The 20,542-nt window shown below is 38.0% G+C and overlaps 2 protein-coding genes across 3 annotated transcripts in view; one reads left to right on the top strand and one right to left on the bottom strand.

Annotated features, from left to right (window-relative positions):
• The window catches only part of Opn3 (opsin 3), a 46,088-nt gene extending 29,458 nt beyond the window's left edge, over window positions 1–16,630 (top strand). Inside the window, exons 3-5 of one of the 2 annotated variants that reach the window (XM_023710260.1) lie at window positions 4,068–4,387; window positions 11,560–11,811; window positions 14,968–16,630. In XM_023710260.1, coding sequence (XP_023566028.1) covers window positions 4,068–4,387; window positions 11,560–11,811; window positions 14,968–15,231 — 836 coding nt within the window. In that variant the 3' untranslated portion in view covers window positions 15,232–16,630. The remainder of the gene's footprint in view (window positions 1–4,067; window positions 4,388–11,559; window positions 11,812–14,967) is intronic. The other variant, XM_004626818.2, reaches the window with a different exon arrangement.
• A 1,316-nt stretch (window positions 16,631–17,946) lies between these two features.
• Window positions 17,947–20,542, bottom strand: part of Kmo (kynurenine 3-monooxygenase) — a 35,081-nt gene continuing 32,485 nt past the window's right edge. The window contains 4 exon segments of the mRNA XM_004626920.3: window positions 17,947–18,164; window positions 18,166–18,282; window positions 19,736–19,795; window positions 19,886–19,987. Of these exon segments, the coding sequence (XP_004626977.2) occupies window positions 18,108–18,164; window positions 18,166–18,282; window positions 19,736–19,795; window positions 19,886–19,987 (336 nt within the window). The 3' untranslated portion in view covers window positions 17,947–18,107.

The raw sequence follows: 20,542 nt of genomic DNA, 5'->3' as shown, positions 1-20,542 counted from the left end.
TGCTTTTAAGGAAGATATGATTTAAGATAATTTCTTTTTTTCTCTTCTTTTTTCTTTTTGTTTTGATAATTTTATTGAGAAACGAATAGCAATGAGAGTTTTAAAACCAATTAGGAAAGTTTCAATAATTAATACATTGCATATTGTTGTTTTCATAGTGGTTATTCATAGTACAAGATGCAGACATGATGTCCTATACAAAGAGAGAGCAAGGAGAAAAGCTAGGAAACATGACAGGGGTAAAGTCATACATTTATATACACAAGATGGTTAAGGCAATGATCCTAAGATAATTTCTAATGGATCACCCACGAAGTGGATTCAGTCCACTACAGCTGCAACCCTCTTGCATCCCTACCGCATGAGTGGGGCCAAGAAATGCAAGGAATGCCGTCCCTAAGCCTGCACTAGACAGCCACAGGACTGACACTGGTGACCAAAATCAGGCACCAGACACTTACTGTGCTTGCTAAGCCAAGGCATGGTCAAAACTATACTAATAGGTTCAAAATCTTTTTGACATAAATGATCAGATGGAAAAATGTACTGCCCTGCCCAACCTCGATGTATCACAGAGTGGAGGGCTTTTATTCTTCGTTGCTTCCGCCCTCACCGTGCTTTAGTGTTCTTCCACATGCCTTCTTCCCTGCTACTCCATATATGCTTTATTTTTCCATCATGGTACTTCACAGTTTACCTGCTTTATTTTTAAAATCTACAGTATCTTATCCATTTGGCTTTAAGTTTCATGAAGAACTTTAATAAACCTTAACTTATAACTTTTCTAGCATAATGATTGACACATGTAGATAAGCAAGAAACATTAATAATGAATGAATATGGACATAATCATATGCTTATATCAAGTTATATCAGCTAATTGCTTTAGCCCTGAAAACTCAGTTATTCAACTTTAAGGCATGTTGGAATATTTAAAACCATGCCATTATTTACACTAAGTTTTCTTGGCTGTGAAGGAGTAAATCATGTTCAATACAAATTAACTAAAATCTAAAGATATATATACATATTTTTTTGAGACAGATTCCAAACTGGCCTTGGACTTGCTAGCCTGGGATGGCCTTATGGCGATCTTCCTGCCTCTGCCTCCCAAGTGTTGGGATTACGGGCATATGCCCCTCACTCTATAGTTTAAGGCCGGCCTGAATTACAGAGAAACTTTCTCTCCCACTGCCACACATGCACCAAAAAAAAACCCAATTTATTTACTAGAAAAGTTTATAAACTAAATAAAATCAATATTTCTTTTTTTTTTAATTTTATTTATTTATGTGTGTGTGTGTGTGTGTGTGTGTGTGTGTGTGTGGCCAGCTCAGCCCACCAGGGGGCAGGGCTGGCTGGCATGTGGTGCTGGGGGATCGAACTGTGGTCCCTTTGCTTTTGTTAAGCTTGTTCTAAGTAGGTGCTTTAGACCACTGAGCCATCTCACCAGCCCTAAAGTCAATATTTCACTAGAATCACATTATTATGTCATAAATGTCTAGGTTTTCTTTTAGGAATATAATTAGTTAAAGGATATTACTCTTTAGATAATTTAATGAAATAAAATTAGATTTCTGAAGATAGATATCTAATTTGATACTTTTTGTCCTCCTAATTGCTTATAATTTGAACTTAAACTTATTATTTGCTACCATATCACTACTTCCTGAACTATTTCCTTATACTGTATTCAAAACCTCACCTTCTGGTCATTGAAGTATTTAGTAAATATTCACACATTTCAGTGAATATTAATAATAATGGAATTTTGTAGTGTGACTGAATCTTCAGTTTTATGAAAACAAAGACCAAGGTGTGAGGAGAGGATTTTCTGGAAGTTACACAGCTACTTAGTAGGCAGCTGTGCCTTGCTCCCAGACTTCTTAACAATTACCCTCAGCCCTACTGATACAGGCCCTGTAGATTATATAGACAAAATAAATGTAGCTCTCAACCTGCTGGATGTGCAGTATACTGAGTTTTTGTTCCCCTAAATTGAATAAATTTTACAGAACAATAGAGGCTAAAAGTAGGAAACTTTACTGAGGAAGAGACAGCTTCCCTGAGAGACAGGAGGGGGCCTGCGTTAGTTTCATGCTCTTTCCTCACTTTCTAGAGGAAAATCACAAGGTGGGTGCTAAATCACATGTTAGGTCTAGGGTGGGAAAAACTATGATCAATAAGTTTATAAGTCTAGCCGCTTAGGTTAATATTGATCTAATGGGGAGGCAGGTCACATAGCAAGGATACATGGAAAGAAGCAATAACTTTTTAGGATGGGATGGATCCAAGAGTCTTGGTCACCCAACAATGTGACTGAAATCTATCTAGACTTTATTGGACTGGGGTGTTACCACTTAGCCCCTGGGGAGGTATATAGGCCTGATCTTTTTTTTTTTTTTTTTATCTTAAGGCTTGGCCTCTAACAGATGAATCTCTGGCCAGAGTGGTAATGTATCTTTATCTTTTGTTTTGACTCTTTCAAGGGCTTAGCCCTGTGTCTGACTGCCTATAATATTTTTACCTAATTTAGCTATGTGTAATGCCACCAACCCTCACTCCAACCAGATCAGTCTTTCTATTTGCTATCAGAACTACTTTTCTTCAACTGTTTTCACCTATTCATTCAAAAAGCTGTTATGCTGCTGTGTCCTAGGCAGCTCACAATTTCATTTTCATCCCCATATCTGCTCATACACCTGCTTGGTTTTTGTCTTGGCTAATGTAATCCCTGCTGCTTAGGTGGGTTAGAGATCTCCAGGTTATCTTTAACTCCTCCATTCACTCCTTGCATTCAATAAGCAGATGGATTCTGTAGAGACTAATAGCTGAGTATCTCTGGAACCCCAGTGTACTACTGATGCATTTACTGCTACCTTTGCTGTGGTCTTAGTGTCCTGCCTGAACTGTGGTGTGGGCTCAAGGTGTTTTCCAGGATCCAAGACTGGTTTTTGTTCCATGTTACTGCTAGAATGAGTGTAACCACAGAAGAAAAATGAAGAACAAAACAAGAACTTAACTGTGTTGCTTTGTGCTTAAATAGGACAAAAGAGTAATAGAAAATATAATCAATTATTTCATATAGGAAAAGGTTTTAAAAATAAAAGGAAGAAATAAAATACCTTACCTAGAAATGGAGAACATTTCTCAGTGTGGCTTCATCGGACCCACCTAAGTCTTTCTGTCCCTGTCCTCTAATCTGGGGCACCTCTGCACTTTCTGATTGTTCATAGACCTTTGCTATACTTCCACACTGCCACATTCCTGACCCCTAATTGCTCTTTCTTCCTGTGGTAAACTTCTGCCCTGTCCTCCAGTGTTTTCTTCTCTGAGACTCTAGTTCATGATGGCACCATGGTAGCATTGGCCCCTCCAAAGTGTGGTGGTTATTTGCACATCTGTAGTGTCTTCAGACATCTAGAACTCTGCCTCCTGGTCATCGTTAGACTTCCTGGCACTACCAAGATTCTCAATGGGTGCTTATTGGCTGAATCACTTTCTGAGAAAAGACAGAGAAATACATGGATAATATTGGTGAAGTGGATTGTTGCAAAACAGAGGTATGAATGAAGACCGGGGCAGCACAGAAGCCTTTCTCCTGTTGTCAGCCATCTGCAGTGTGCACTGTTCAGATGCTAGCTGGTGGCTCGAGGCAGCCCTCAGCATAATTCTACCATAACCAGTCCGTGTGAGCTGATAGAACCCACTTTGACTTAATGACTGAAAGAAGACAAAACTAAAGGAGACACTTGCTCCACTGACTCACTCTGGAGTTTATTTTTGCAGAAAATTTAATTCAATAGCTGCATTATTTTAGGGCTTTGCTGTCTTACTACAGTTCACTTAGCATTTTCTATCTTATATTTTCTTTTATAGGTAAATACGTTTTGAATGTAATTTCCTGGGGAGTTTGGGTGATTATTGCCCTTGGCTCTCTTAACTTTTTGAGCACTCTGTTGGTCTCAGATACTCCCTGTGGTATTTCTGGTGGAGCATGTAGCACGTCACTTTTGTCTAGTTTTTCCATGCAGTATGCTATACTTTTCTACTTTCTCTTCTTACAGGGATTGTTTCCATTACCACCCTCACTGTACTGGCTTATGAACGTTATATTCGTGTGGTCCATGCCAGAGTGATCAATTTTTCCTGGGCCTGGAGGGCTATTACCTACATCTGGCTGTACTCGCTTGCATGGGCAGGAGCACCTCTCCTGGGCTGGAACAGGTACATTCTGGACATCCACGGACTAGGCTGCACTGTGGACTGGAAATCCAAGGATGCCAACGATTCCTCCTTTGTGCTCTTCTTGTTTCTTGGCTGCTTGGTGGTGCCCGTGGGTGTCATAGCCCATTGCTATGGCCATATTCTGTACTCCATTCGAATGGTGAGTTGAAGGCTACAGATGTTCTTCCCCCAAAACATGTCCAAATTTAATGTGGAAAGAATAAACTCTTCCTCCATGGTCAATAGTGTCCCAGAAACATAACAACTTTAGGGGACTTCTTATCTGGTAGCATTTTGCACTGTGACTCATTCCCTGAAAGGATCAATGAGGCGTAACACTTTTTCTACATTACCTTCTAAACCAGATGTAGAAAGGAAAGGACTTTTGAATAAACACAATGAAAGCATCAAACTTCCCACATTATGCTGCATTCTCAGAATTTAAGAACTCTGAAAAAGGGGATTAGGTAACTTCCTATAATTTTACTCAGATCAGATCACATGAGCCCATGCCAAGAAGGTAGTACAGATATTTTGTCTGGAAATCACATTTGAGTCATAAAGGACTGGAACTGACCACAAACAGATGTCATGTTAGAGCCAGCAAAAAGGATATTTGTACTAATCAGCAGAGGGCAGGGTACCTCCATGCTGCACTCTATCACTGCTGCTTCTGTCCCCCTCAGCTTACTGTTTTCACTAAAACACTTCAATCACTCTCTTAAATCCCTTGAGTTTTCACCTTTTGTTTTAAGCCAAACTTAGTCCCTATTCATCACTTTAAACCCATTACCCTCAATTTCCATATTCATAATTTTTCACTTACACCCATTTGGTTGATGGAAGATATCTTTGGACTAATTCAACTCTGTTTTCTCTATGCCAGTAGCTGAAATACAAAGAAAAGATGGAAGAAAAGTCACATGGGGGGGCTGGCGAGATGGCTCAGTGGTCTAAAGCACCTACTTGGAACAAGCTTGGCAAAGCACAGGGACTGCGGTTCAATCCCCCAGCACCACATGCCAGCCAGCCCCGCCCCCTGGTGGGCTGAGCTGGCCACACACACACACACACACACACACAATAAATAAATAAATAAATAAATAAATAAATAAATAAATGTTTAGGGGAAGAAAAGAAGTCACATGGGTCCAGACTCAGATTTCCTCTCAGTTCTCCTTTGTATTCCTATGGGTCTGCTTCCTGACACTGTGGCTATTAACATATTCAGTGTTCATTTTAATCTCTTGTTCTGTTTTCCTTCATCCTTTACAAATAAACATGTTTCTTTGTTGGACAAAATACAGCTATTATCAGGGACTTCTTCAACTCCTTGCCTCCCTTTATATAAACCTCTGTTCTACACTGCTTCTTAGATTTCTTTCTGCAGTTATGGGTTTCTTTCTGCAGTTACAGGGAAGTCTCCCTGGCCCAAATTATTTCTATATTCCAATCCCCTCGCCTACTATCTGCTCCAGGGACCTCGCTTAGCTGTAATTTTCTTTTTCACTCATATCTTCAGTCTTTCCTTCCCTTACTATTATCTTTTGCCTTTTAGCATAGAACTAGGCTAATTTAAACCAAAGGCAAAATCTACTCTCAGGTTCCTAAAGCTATCCTATCTCTCCTGGTAACTGCTAATTCAAAGACTCACTCGTGGCTTTTGCTACCATATTATCACTCAATAAGCACTTATTTAATCAACATTTATGAAGCATCTAAAATGTACCACTTCATGTCATGGCAGAATGTTTTGTCCCTGCCAAATTCCAATATTGATGCTTTAAACCCCAGTGTGATGTTATTTGAGAGTTAGTAGGGTTAGATGAGGTCATAAGAGATCCAATGGGATTTATGTCCTTTTAAGAAGAGACACTTAACTGCGTATTGTAGTTCAGGCTTCTAATCCCAGTACTCTGGAGGCTGAGATAGGAGGATGCACAGGAGTTCATGGTCAGCCCAGACTACATAGTGAGTTCAAGGCCAGCTTCTACTACATGGTGAGATCCTGTCAAAAAAAAAAAAAAAAATCCCCCCAAACCATCACCACCAACAAAATGCCAACCAAACAAACACAAACACCAGCTAGCTTGCATTTTCCCACCCCCACCCCAGTGTCCTGCCTTCCCTGTGTACATGCAGAAGAATTCATGTGAGCATTTAATGAGATAGACACCTACCAGGCAAGAGAAGAGACTTCAGAAGCCTACCTTGCTAGAACTTCAATCCTGGACTCTCAGCTTTCAGAACTATGAGGAATAAATTTCCTTTGTAGTTCAAGGAGTCAGTAGCTGAGTAAATTCATGTAGCATTTATACCTTAGCTCACTACAAACAAGTACCTCCATCTCTATTATAACCGCACTGAAATATTCCTCATTTAAGCTCTGCAGGATCTCCTGGATGTTGTGCACAATGGGCAGATTCTATTTCCATTGTCCTCTGACATCTCTGGTATTTGAGATTGATGACAACTTCCATTTTCTTATATAATTCCCCTCCCATTGATTGAGGGACCCAGTCTTTATTTTCTGTGGACTTATCTTATTTTAAAAAAAAAACTATTATTATTATTTTGAAGAGAATACAAAAGAGTAATTTAAAAATTAGAAATGATACAGAATTTCATCAAACACAATTATATAAATTCAACAATATTTGTTGTATTGCAGTGTTGTCTTCAACTTAGTTGTTCAGATTACCAGATATATGCATGCAAAATTGGCAAAGGAAAGAAAAAAAGTCACAAGAAATTAAGAAGAAAGATGGAAAAAATGAAAAAAGAAGACCAAAAAATTAAGCTTTAACTGCTCCTTTCCTTAGACCATCAGAAATGCACAGTACAATTATCTAAGCCATCCTGCATACACACAGATATGTCTCTTATGTCTCCTTCAAGGACTTCCTTGGCTTGGGCCTCACCAGCATTTTTTGCTTAGTTCTCATTTCTTGCTACATATTGGCCTTGGGTGGGCTCATATATGAAGCATGATTGTAGTATATGATTAATGCTTAAATAAAAATAATTTATTATAGTAAAAGAAATTGCCATAATCCTCCACAAAAACCTCTTTCTTGCTTTGAGCACACTTATGCCGTTGTTCTTAAGCAGTTCTGAAGGTATCTTGAGGATATGTGATCCAAAATATGGTGAGTGCTGCTGCTGCAGGCCATCCAGTGGAGAGGCAGGCTTGTAAAAATATTAATGTTGACATCCATCTTATTATCTGGGTTTGGCACTGTATGACTTATGACAATTCTCCAAAGAAAAATGACTATGAAAGATAAAAGTTTTGAATTGATTCAGGATATTGAAGCAGCCCTGATAACCTAACTAAAGACATGAATGAAGACTTCCAGAACCACTTCAGAAATGGGCAAGGATGTTGGGATAAGTATATTTGAAATGAGGGGAAAGGTTTTGAGGTATTTGTGGCAATGTGGGATTCTTTTACTGTACTAAATTATTTTTATTTAAATATACATTGTGAAGGGCTGGGGAAATAGGAGCATAAGGTCCTTTATACCAAGACCTTAGGAGCATAAGGTCTTGCCTGGCAAGCACAAGGTCCTGAGTTCAATTCCCAGTACCAAAAAACAAAAAACACTGTGTGCATCTATCATACCTATACTGCCAGGATTTCTCCCTTCTAACTAGAATTTGATGACTTTGAAATTTCTATTTCTAAGCCAGGCTTTTCCTCTGACCTCAAATGCTTGTAGTCAGTTACCTATTGAATGCCTCCACCCAGAGGGTTCACAGACTCACCACATTCAGCATATGTGAAGGTTAATTTATTATGTCTTGGATCCCAAGTTCACTAATTCTCTGTTCCCTTTTTCATGGAATAGTCTGCATTCCTTTATACCTAAACTAGAAATTAGGGAGTCATCTTGGCCTATTCTCCATCCATATCTTCTCCATATGCAATTAATGACCAATTCTTATTCTACTTAATGATTTACTCATCATATCAATTTTCTCATTGGTTCCTGACACACTCAATTCAAAGGGACCTCATCTCTCTTATATCCTTACTTTCCTTTAATCCATTTTTTATTCACTTCAATTTGAGTAATTGTTCTCAGACGATGCCTTCATGATTGGAATAGAGCTCCTGAGTGTGGCTACCGGATCCTGTGTGGCATCTCTGGTCTACTTGTCCTGCCTCATTTCTTGACATTCCTCTCCTTTTGTCACCTGTCTTTCTAGCTAACTGTAATATTTCTGGTTTCCAGAATATGACATGTGGTACCCCTTTGCCTTAGCATGCTTCCTTCTTCAGCAACACTGTTTCTCCTCCTTGCTTAGATAACTTCTCATCTCAGAAGGTTGAGATCAAGATTTTCTTGCTCTAACTAAGCCTTGAGAATGGTTCTCCAGCTATGTGCTCCTATATCGGCCTTCCCCTCCCTACACCACCACATACATCACCTATGGAAGCAGTTGTGTGCTTCTCCTCAATAGCAAATTCCTCAAGAGCTGAGACTGTCTTATCTCTTTTCTTCCAGTAGGTGGAAAAGTCCTGGCATATATTATTTTTGAAATGAGTTATAAGCAGAAAATATACAAAAGGGAAGACAGGGTATTTGCTTAAATTGTAAAGAAATTTAAGTGTAGACTGTGCTATTACCTCAACATAGAACTTTGTGCAAGCACTTTGCCTCTATTTCTTTATTCAGAGAGTTGACTCATACACCAATGGAGACATAGCTACCCACTTCAGAATGAGAGCTTACCAAGAAATACGCACGTGTCTGGGTCAACAAGCCCTAGGTATAGCCATTAATATAAGAAGATGGCACTTCTAGGGTAGGGGTATAGCTCAGTGGCATAAGCGCCTGCCTGGCAAGTGCAAGGTCCTGAGTTTGATTATGGTCTGCAAAAAACAAGCAAGCAAACAAACAAAAAAAGTAGAAGAAGATAGCACTTCTAGAGGTAGTTCTAGAGAATTTGTCATAAGTATTTTACCTTAAGTATTTTATTCTCAGGACAGCTTTGATACGTTATTGAATAAAGAGAGTAAGACATAAAGTAGAGCTCCTTTTGGAAAGGAGAACATTGAATGAGCAGAGTGAAAGAATCATGATGAAACAAAAAGCTAAAGAGAAATAAATACAAAAAAAAATCACAAACACTTCACATATACAAATGCAAGTAATCTGAAATATTAGATAGGATCTTCTTTGACCAAAAAGAAGCTGGAGAACAACAGATTGACATTTGCCTGAATTACCTTTAGTAACATGCTTATAATTCCAAGATGATAAATGAGCACTGTGCTTTGATGAATGGTAAAAGAGGATGAAGAGGAATTTGCCCAGAAAACAGTACAGACAACACTGTTGGGCTCCACACAGTGGGGGCTTGAATGGCAGGGAACTGAGGTGTGGTTATACACTGGTCAGTTGAAATTCTGAAGAGTAAAAAATGATGACTTCACATATCCTATGGAAACATAAAAGCACATAAATGTACATGGCAGTTTCAAGTAGAGTTCAAATATAAATATTTAATTTCAAAAACAATTGCCCAAAGGAAATCAGCTTCTGTTAAATCTTTTTTTTTTTTTTTTGGGTCAGGCTCAGCCTGCCTTCAGGGCAGGTCTGCTTTGGCTTGGGGATCTGGGGATGGAACCACAGCATCCTGAACCTGACTGCTTTTTTTCAGCAGGCTCTTAAACAGTTGAGCTAAGGGGCAGGCCCCTTGCTTCTGTTAAATCTAATGGGACATTTGTTTTAATCTCCATCCCATCATTACTTCTAGAGTAGGTAATTGCTCATTATATTGCTGGATCAAAGGTAGTAAGTCTGGAATATGAATGCAAATCTTCTATTTCCGAAGTAGAGCTTTTACCTCTCTAAAAACTGAGGGGAGGTGCTTCAAACTGATGTCCTGAAAAGAGAGTAATAGCCTATCACAATAAGTAAAATAAGTTTTTTAAAAATGGAATTGCAAAAAACATAGAATTGATTGCACATATGGATAATAATAATATGAGTTAGTACTCATTTCCCTCACACACATTCTATTCTTTTTTTTTTGGCACCAGGAATCAAACTTAGGACCTTGTGCTTACCAGGCAGGCTCTTATGCCACTGAGCTATATGCCTGGCCTCTATGCTTAAAGAAACTAAGCACTTAAACTTTTTGTATTTCCCTCTTCTTTTTCAATCTGAATATATAATTTTAATAATATGGTTTCTTAACTATAGTATTAGATAATAACCAATAATTTAGGGATGCCTATTCAAATATATTTTTAACTACTGTAAACGTGTTCTAATTAATTCCTTTAGAAAAATTTCCTCTTTTATGATGCTTAAAGATCCATTCTTTTTTTCCAACAAAAGGTACATTCTAAATAATATATCTTAAAGAATGCATCATTAAGAATTATAAATGTATTCAAATATAATGCATTTTCCAATTTGAAATTATTAGTACTATTTATCAAGAGTATACCAGATAACTTTAAAAAATGAATACATAGAGCTTTTGTATTTTGGTAGCAGAATTAGTATAGGACTTTACAGTGCTCAGAAATAGTCATTTTTATTTCAGAATCTATTTTGTTGTGCAAAAGTGTTATTTTCTTCACCTTTAAAACACATTTATGATAACAGAGGAATATAAAAAGAACCTCTTCTATGAGAATTTTAAAGAACTTTAAAACTATATAGTATTATTTCTCAGTACCTTTCATGAAAACAAATTAGATGTGCTGATTTCAGACAAATGGGTTTTACCAAGTGCTATCCTCCATAAATGCTCTCCTAAGGAAACCAACCACAAACACCCCATCAGATTCCACTGTGGCAGTCATTAGCAGGAAACTGAAAGACACAGTGGTTTCCAGCAAGAGCTCATTTGGGGATTATGTTCTCTTCAGGACAGCTGTAGGCTTAACTACATAGAACTCCTGATTTAGGAGTTTATGTGCTGGTGTGAGAATCTGTAGATTAGGGCTCTGGAAAGAGTTCCCTGGATCATGGAGAAATTGTTATCATTTTTATCATGACTCTTTCAGGGTGTCTTGAAGATTCAAGTAAAGTAATTTAGTTCATCCTTATTAAGTAAGTTAGAAAAACATTAATTACTGAAAGATCTAAGAGGCTATTCAGTTCAGTCATAACACATTCCAGTTCAGGATCCTGAGGCTCAGAATGATGAAGGCTGGGCCTAGCTGCATGTTCGAATCAGAAGCCAGCTTCCCAAGCTTCCTTTCCCATCTTTCCCCACTCAGGTAGGGCCTGGTTGAGTATCAAAAAACCAAAAGAAAATAGTTCTTTCATTTTTCAACTCCAATCTTTTTCTCTCTCTGTGCTGCAGCTTCGTTGTGTTGAAGACCTTCAGACAATTCAAGTGATGAAGATTTTAAGATATGAGAACAAAGTGGCCAAAATGTGTTTTTTGATGGTCTTCATCTTCCTGGTCTGCTGGATGCCTTATATTGTGATCTGTTTCTTGGTCGTTAATGGTCACAGATACCGGGTCACTCCAACAATATCGATAGTTTCTTATCTGTTTGCTAAATCCAGCACTGTGTACAATCCTGTTATTTATGTCTTCATGATCAGAAAGGTAAATGTTACAATTAAGCAGTTGTTTTCACCTTGGGAGGAGTTGGAAAATAATTTTGTAGAGATAATTCAGAACAGTTTCAATGATGAAAACCCAAATGAATAACCTTATAGGAAAGTAAAAGGATTAGGAAGAAATGTAGTAGTATTTTGCCAAAAGACTAGTAATATTACTAAGATCTGCCAATAGATTTGTCCTTAGTAAGTGAAATTCTATTAAAATTACTATTTAATTAATCAAAAGTTATCTACTACTAATAATGAGTTACTTAATAATTACAGTATTAATGTTTAAAATTCTTACTGTACTATGCAGATTGCACCTAGTATCTTTATAGAGCTGTGCCATGAAATAGGTACTAATATTATTCCTTTATTTATAGGTTTTCAAGTATATTCTAGGGAGATAACTTGCCCGACTCAGAAAGCACTGGGGCTAGGACTTGAAGCTAGTTCACTTGAGTCTTCAAAGCCAAAGCTCCTAACTTCTCCTTTGAGTTTAGAAATACTGCTAGTCATTGTTCTGAGTTATTTGCATGACACAGCCAATGTCTAACCAAAATTAAGTTTGTTTGATTTTGAGGACCAGACTCCAACACGCAAAATTTAAATATATTTTCAAAGGAATTTTTTTTAAAAAATGTATTTAGGACAGGGTCTACGGGGTCTTACTACATAGATTGGACTTGTAGTGATTCTCCTGTTTTTAGCCTCCCGAAGTGCTGGGGTTACAGGTGCACACCACCACGCCCAGTCTCAATAGCTGTCTCAGGGAGCCCTAGGGGTGTGGCAACTCAGCATGCCAGGGATCCAACCCCAGCCCCTGCGTCTGCCTAAGCAGGTGCTTTAATCCACTGAGCTATCTGGCCAGCCTCTAAATATATTTTCTAGCCATTTGTTTGCTTTTTTTTTTTTTTTTTTAGCCAATGACTACAAATCCTTTTTGTAAAAATAAATCCTTATAAACAATTATGCATATGTCACATCTGGAAATATTGTAAAAATATGCATATTTTGATTCAGTAAGTCTGGGTATCCAATATTCTGCAGTTCTAACAAGCTCCCACATGGGCCTGCTATTTCTGTTTCAAACAATGTTTTTAAATAAAAAAGTCTGAAAAATACAACAAATACACAAAAACAAGACAATAGTTCTTACCCACAGAAACTTACCATTGATATACAAAACATTAAATCTGATATAACATACTTTAACCTGTATAATGACACATGTATCTTTAGCACTTAACCTAATACACCAAACAATGGTCTGGTGATGAATATTCAAATAAATATTCAAATGTGAATATAGGAGCTGAGGATACTTATGGCTTGCTTGGCATGCACAAAACCCTAGGTTCAGTCTTCAGCACTGAAAAAAATGTTAATATTTGGTAAATTCTAACTTACATATAATTGGCAAAGAATATCAAAAACACCAAAAGTCAATGTAATATTTATTTATTTATTTATTTATTTTATTTATTTATTTAGCGGTACCAGGGATTGAACTCAGAACCCTGCACTTGCCATGCAGGCACGTATTCTACTGAGCTATCTCCCTGGCCCGTATTAATTTTTAAAATTTGGATAAAAGCTCATATTCAGGGCCAGCCAAATAGCTCAGCGGATTAAAGTGCCTGCAAGCAGGTGCATGGGCCAGGGTTCAATCCCTGGGCCTGCTGTGCTGGCCCTGCCCCTGGGGAGCACTGAGATGGCAACTGAGACTGGGTGTGGTGGCACACGCCTATAATCTCAGCTCTTGAGAGGCTGTAAACAGGAGAATCACTATGAGTCTGATCTAGTAATGAGACCCTGAACACCCCTAGACCGTTCCATTAAAAAAATACAAAAAAAACCCAAACCAACAAATCCATATTCAAATTTATTTTGCATTAAACAAAAAGGATAAGAAATTAACTTTTTATTTATATCTGGTGTTAGCCATAGTAAATATACTACTGTAACATATAGCAAGTCCACCATTGAGTGGATTAGCACAGAGTTTCTTGCTCTTGGAGTTTACAGCCTAATGTATGTGATGGAGAAGACAGTATCTATTTCACACACTCTTTATGGAACCAGCATCCCTTCCATTTCATGATATTCTCATCTTCAGACCTTTGCAATCAAATTTCTTGGAGAAGGGGAAGATAAGAGGGAAGACCTTGGAAAGGACTGAGAACTGGTTAGTGTAGTAGTGCCTGCAATACACAGAATTACATTTAAAAAAAAAAAAAACAAAACTAGAATTCTCCACTGTAGTATCTTTCCCCAAGTTATAATTTTAGTAGAAAAAAATTCTTCTCTTACTTAAAAGAACACCCATAAGCACACCAGTCCATAAATTCTGCCAGAACAGACTCGCCTTTGTTGCTTGCAATACCTCTAGATTACAGCTCAGTGGCTGTCACTTTGTAGTTACTCAGTATTTGTGGACTGAATATGTGTTGACAATTCCTTAAACAGATCAATCTTTTCTCATAGATGGTACACACAAATTGAAAGTAGGGAGCTTTAAGGTATTAAAATAGTCCTATATGGTCTAATTAGTAAAAATTAAAGTAAATCAGATGTAAAACTCTAGAGTGATTTTGTTGTGGGAAAAATTGAATCAGTAGTAGCCAGGAGCTCCAGAAAAGCAAGGAAATTTTATTGATGCTAGCAGACCCCACGGGAGGGGGGTCTGCTAGCATCAATAAATTAATGTCCAAAGTCTGAGGTCCTGATTATAGAGTGTCTTTTTTTTACAGGGTAGCAAACAGAAGTTACAACAATGAGATGAGCTTTTGCTTAAAGTTATGATACAGTGGGCATCTTGTGGTGAGCATAGTCATATTAGCAAAGTTGCTTTTAACCCATTCACAGAAGTTTCGATTTGATGACAAATCATATGATTTAGCTGAGTTCAATGACAGAACAGAATAGCTACAACTTTATTGAACAAAATGTCTGCAGTGAGGTCTGGATTTCTGCTTCAATTTAGATCAGTCTAAGCTAACATTAGTATAAATTTTGCCCTGTATCAGCTAACAAAAACAATCCAAATTTTTTTTAAAAATCCAAATTAAACTCACCTCATTTTATTCAACATTAATCCAGATTAAGGACCCAATTTTTAAGCAATAATCAACTTTACCTTTTCTTCTCTGCCCAGTTTCGAAGATCCCTCTTGCAACTCCTCTGTTTCCGACTGCTGAGATGTCAGCAGCCTGCTAAAGACCTACCAGCAGTTGGGAGTGAAATGCAGATCAGACCCATTGTGATGTCACAAAAAGATGGGGACAGGCCAAAGAAGAAAGTGACTTTTAATTCTTCTTCCATTGTTTTTATCATCACGAGTGATGAATCACTATCTGTTGATGATAGTGATAGAACCAGTGGGTCCAAGGTTGATACAATCCAAGTTCGTCCTTTGTAGGAATGCAAGACTGGGCCTTAGATTGGATGTCACATTTGAACTTCAATTATAAGGATTGTTCTGGAACCTGCATTCTATGTAGTATCAACAGAACTTTTACAGTCCAGCAAAAAATCTGAATTGCCTGCATGCTGTCTGGCCTCAAGAAGAATCTGAACAAGACAAATTCTTTTAATTCAATGGGTGCTTTCTGTAACAAAACCCCACTATGGCACAAGATGGGCATCTGGCACCATCAACTTCTTACGTGTTAGAATTTCCATTTCAGATGTATTTTTGAATGACTATATTTGCCAAAGCACATGATACATTTTTCTTGAAAACATTTTATTGTAAAAATAACTTTGTCTCAAACACATGTATGAAATAGCTAGACTATCTTTAATTCTCTGCAGTGTTGGGTCCTATTTACAGTCATGTCATCTGCTTGAACAAATTGAAGTTACCATGAGATAAATTCCAGGATTAAAAATAAATTCCCTACCTTGATCTGTAACTATATATATGTAAAATGAAGAGGAGTTTCAGACTACCAAGCTGCTGAATAAATTCCAGAATATACTACTAGGAGAATCATAGCAAAGAGAAAGAATTCGATGATGTCAGGGCAGTCATGGCCTATGGTTAGGTACGTAGTAGTATGAGACTGCCCACCATGAAGATGATTTTGATGGCAGACAACTATCTCCATCTCTTTCATTTCAAACATAAGCATGGCAGGATTACCCTTTCCTTGTAATAAGTTCCCCCAATTTACCAGGAGTTCTGGAGTTAGAAAAGGGGTTCAAGTAAACATACTTACTTGGAAGAGGTATAAAAATGAGAATTGAGTGTATTCCTAAAGTATATTAGCCTTAACTCCTCATTGTCAGGCCATTAATTGGTGTTAATGAAGAGGCCTATTTTTTCCCATTAGTTACTGTTTGAACTTACAAGAAAGCAGAACGTGCTACCTCCAAACATGCTCTGTTTTCCATACTGATTATTTTGAGCTGAAAACAATTGAGAAGAAGTGATAGAAGGAAAGCTTTTTGCTTCTTCCCCTTATTGGCCTAAAAGCAGGACCCAACTTTACAAATGTGTTCCTTTTTCTTTTCGGCCATAAAAAACAAAGTTGCTCACCAAAGATAACTTTAGACACTTGTCAGTCTGCAGAGAGCACAAGAGGACTCTGCGTAGCCAACTCCCAACCATTTCCCTTCCTACCCATTGCTGCCCTCAGTCTCAGTCCATTCTCTGTGTCTTGGCACTTCTCTAAAACTTACAGTTCTTTGTGGAGGATGCTAAGCCAGCTTTTTGAGATTTACTCATTCTGTGGGTATCTTCCCTGTGGAATACACATGTAATAAACTATTTGTTTTTGTTTTTTCCTTGGTAGTCTCTTGTCTTTTGTTATAGTAATATAGTAATCCCAGTCAATGAACCTAAGGATTTCTTTTTTTTTTTTGGCAGAACCGGGGATTGAACTCAGACCCGTGCGCTTGCCAGGAAGTGCTTATTCCACTGAGCCATCTTCCCAGCCCCAAACCTAAGGATTTCTAAAAGGAAATACTATTTCTCTTCCTTTACACAGCAAACATGGCTTATTAGGATTCAAGGATATTTTTGACATTGAATAGACACCTTGAATTATTTTATGTCATTACCCAATTTTTAATTCCTTAGATAAATTTCTTTCAAGTGTTACCCTTTATATTACTCATGGATGAGGGACTTCTACAAGTGACTTGGTTGACCTACTGAAGAAGGAAGAATCAAAGAAAATATACTCAATACACTTTTAAAATGTTCTCTTCTGATTCTGTCATAGTGTGTAATTTAAAATGTTAGTAAATTGTTTCTGAGGGTCTGAAAAGGAATAAAATACAGCTTCATATTTCTATAAAGGCTATCTCCCCTTGTTTCCTTTCCACTCTCTTGTTTATGTAGATACTTAATTTATGAATAAAATCCTTTCTCAGCTTACATCTACTATGGCTTGAAGGGCCTTTTCATACATTCAGAAAGTCATACTGGGAAGAAAAGAAAAAAAGTCATACTGGCATTTAAGGGGTCTGGGAAACAAAACAGATTCAGTGGGTAACTCTTTGGAATTTCTAATCCCTCATGAGCACTTCTGGTTGTATCAAGTGACTCTGCGCTGTGAGAAAGCACGCTCCATCCATGTGATGAAAAATATAGTTAATGTAGTTAGACAAGCTGTGATTTTTTTAGCCCCAAATATTGTTAATCCCATAGTGGGTCTCTTTTTTTTTTTTTAAGGAAAAAGTGTGAGCAGTGCCTTCCGGGAGGCTTCTGAGGCCTTAGTTTTTGAGAAGTGAAAGAGATCTTAGTCATCGCTTTTGAAAATTTAGAATGATCCAGCCTGATGTTGCAAAATGTGATGGGGAAGCTATGCGTTGAAACTTTTTTATTTTTTTATTTTAGGGAAGGGTCTACAGGGTGTTCAGGGTCTCATTACTGTATCTGACTCATAGTGATCTGCCTGTTTACAACCTCCCAAGAGCTGGGATTACAGGCGTGTGCCACCACACCCAGTCTCAATTGCCATCTCAGTGCATTCCAGGGGCGGGGCCGACATGGCAGGCCTGGGAATCAAACCCTTCAGTCCTTGCGCCTGTTTGCAGGCGCTTCAATCCGCTGAGCTATTTGGCCGGTCCCAAAACTTAAAAAGTGTTGGGATTTCCCCCCCAATAATTACAACTGACACATAGAAAGCCTCCACATTAATTTACTTACATGCTGCCAACTATCTTCCAATAGTGAATTAAATCTTGCAATAGAAACACTTGTTTAGTCCTTCCTTTGCCCAGGCAAATCAAACATTTGCTACTTTAGGATCTGATATCACTGGCTAAGGAAATAGGAAGTTTTTTCTAGTAACTCCCTGGAGTTTTCAGAGAGATGTGTCCCACGTCCTGGAAGTAAGGAGCCCCACTTCCATGGTCTTCTTAAGTAGTCCAGAGGTTTTGGTGACATGTAGTGCACAAGTAGGTAGGCGGTACCAGTGGCTACCAGAGATCCGAAGACAAAAAGTCCTTGTTTTATTACCTATGAGGACAGAAATAACTCTCATTTATCCAGACATTAAAATCTTGAAATAGACTTCATTCTTAACCCCAAATGAGTATATAATTTCCTCTTAGGTGTTTGTTTTGTTTCGCTTTTGAACTGAGAATCAAAGTCAGGACCTTGTGCTTTGCAGGGAAGTACTGTGCTACTGAGCTATGTCCCAGGTCCCCTCTGAGTTCTTTAACCTGAAGTTGCAAAACCTTTGATTTTTATCATTATACTTATTGTTCTACCTTCTAAATGTGGCGGTCACTTTTCTCTTTTTATTTTCTTATGTCTTGGAGATCAGGAACCATATTTTATTCATCTCTAATAGATATCTTTTGAAGGCTTTCAATCCATTCTCCACATTAAAGTACTTTTTCTAAAATGCTGTAGTCCCTCTGCTTTTCTTTTTTTTTTCGAAGCCTTCTGGGCAGGTTTGGCTGGCTTGAGTTGTAGGGATTGAAGCACAGCTACCTGAGCCTGACTGCTTTGTTGAAGCAGCCACTTAAAGAACTGAGCTAAGGGGCAACCCCCACCTCCACCCCCCTGCTTTTCTTAAGCTAGTATTGAAAAGGTTTAAGGCCCTACTTAGCTCTCTGGCTCCCCCTCTGGCCACTCACACCTATGTGCTGTCTTTGGGGTTCACAGATTCCCACTCTGACATGTTGCTCCTGTTTCTTCAACCTTCACCAGTCTGGCCCACTCCTGTTCTCTCCATGGCCAGTGAATCCCTCACACAGCAGCTGTCCATTGACCCTGACCTTCTGAACTATGCGAAGAGTAGGGATTTCATATCATTCACCACTATGCTTAGCTCAGGGTTTATGCATTAAGTAAAGCTAGTTCTTGAGTGAATGAACAAATAAATTCTCCAAGTGGATGGATGTTCAGGAATCTGATGGTGTCTGAGTGGTGCATCTGGGTCAGCAACTCAACATGAATGTGTCATAACATTGTGTTTCAGCTCTGTCCAAGGTTTTCTTTTGTGTGTGTGGCTAGCTCTGGGGTCAGGGCTGGCATGGCATGTGATGCTGGGGATCAAACTGCGGTCCCTGCGCACTTGCTAAGCTTGCCTAAGCAGGCGCTTTAGACCACTGAGCTCTCTTGCCAGCCCCTTGTAGTTCTGTCCAAGTTTATGTATCAATAAGAATATTGTATGACATAAAATTCAAGAATGAATCGCACTGCTGAAATAAAGTGAAAGGCTGAGAAATATTATCCTTATTTCTTTTGCAAAGTTTTTTTCTCTTCATAGGCTCTTTCTCTGCTGATTTTTCATGTGTTGTTTGGTAGACTCTGTACTCTCTCTGCACGCTCAGGACAGATTTTATTTGGAAGGCAAGCATTTATATCAGTCCTATCATTTCTTTATTCTGAAATAAATATAACCATAGCAGAATGGCACGTCAACATACTAGATTTTTTAAATAGTGTAATTTGTTCCAACCTTTTTTTGCCAATGCCAGTGCAGTACCGCCTCGTGGTATCTTATTCTGGAAAAGGTTACCTAGAGGAAAGTTTAAAAAAGATTCTTATATATTCTTTAATGTCTAAACGGAAGTTTAAGATGAGCAAACATCTTGAGTCCAGACCTTACCATGGTATAGAGAGGCACAAACGTAGATGGCATAATAGCATGAAGGAATCTCTCTATGTTCTTTTGAAAAGCGAACCACCAGGAGTTGACATGGGCTCGCATCTGCAACGGAGAGTTTAAAAAAATATCTTCAACAACATGTCTGTTTTCTGCCCACAACTTCTTTGCTACTTTTCACTTCTACTCATCACAATGCTAGATACACATAGTCAAGTTTGCATTTTCATAGTCATTCCCTATCTTTTAAGAAATTTCAATAATACAAAGCATTATCTTGAAAATGTACCATCACAAAAAGCTATCAGGGAAGTCTGTTTAGTTCAGATGTCAGTATAAGAGGTCTATTCAGCAAAGAGTTGATTCAAGCTTGTCTGTGAGTATTTGTGAGCTCAGAGATTTGACCAATTTCTTTGCTTCTTGGTTGGTTTATAGTATGGCTTGGGATAGGAATTGTGTAAATCCATGTCTGTCGTGATCTACTACTACTCTTTATACAAGACAAATGTTATATTATAGCTGTCCTGGTTTTAAAGATTCAGGTAAAAAAAAAAAGATTCAGGTAAGATAGATTGATAATCTTTTGGTACATTTTATAATGTCCTTAACCACATATGATACAATTTTACTCAAGTTAAAGATTTCTTCTTTCTTTCTTTT

The sequence above is a fragment of the Octodon degus genome, unplaced genomic scaffold, assembly GCF_000260255.1.
Source record: "Octodon degus isolate 3935 unplaced genomic scaffold, OctDeg1.0 scaffold00017, whole genome shotgun sequence".
Taxonomy (NCBI): domain Eukaryota; kingdom Metazoa; phylum Chordata; class Mammalia; order Rodentia; family Octodontidae; genus Octodon; species Octodon degus.
The sequence above is the reverse complement of the archived record's forward strand: the minus strand, read 5'-3'. Positions and strand labels throughout refer to the sequence as shown.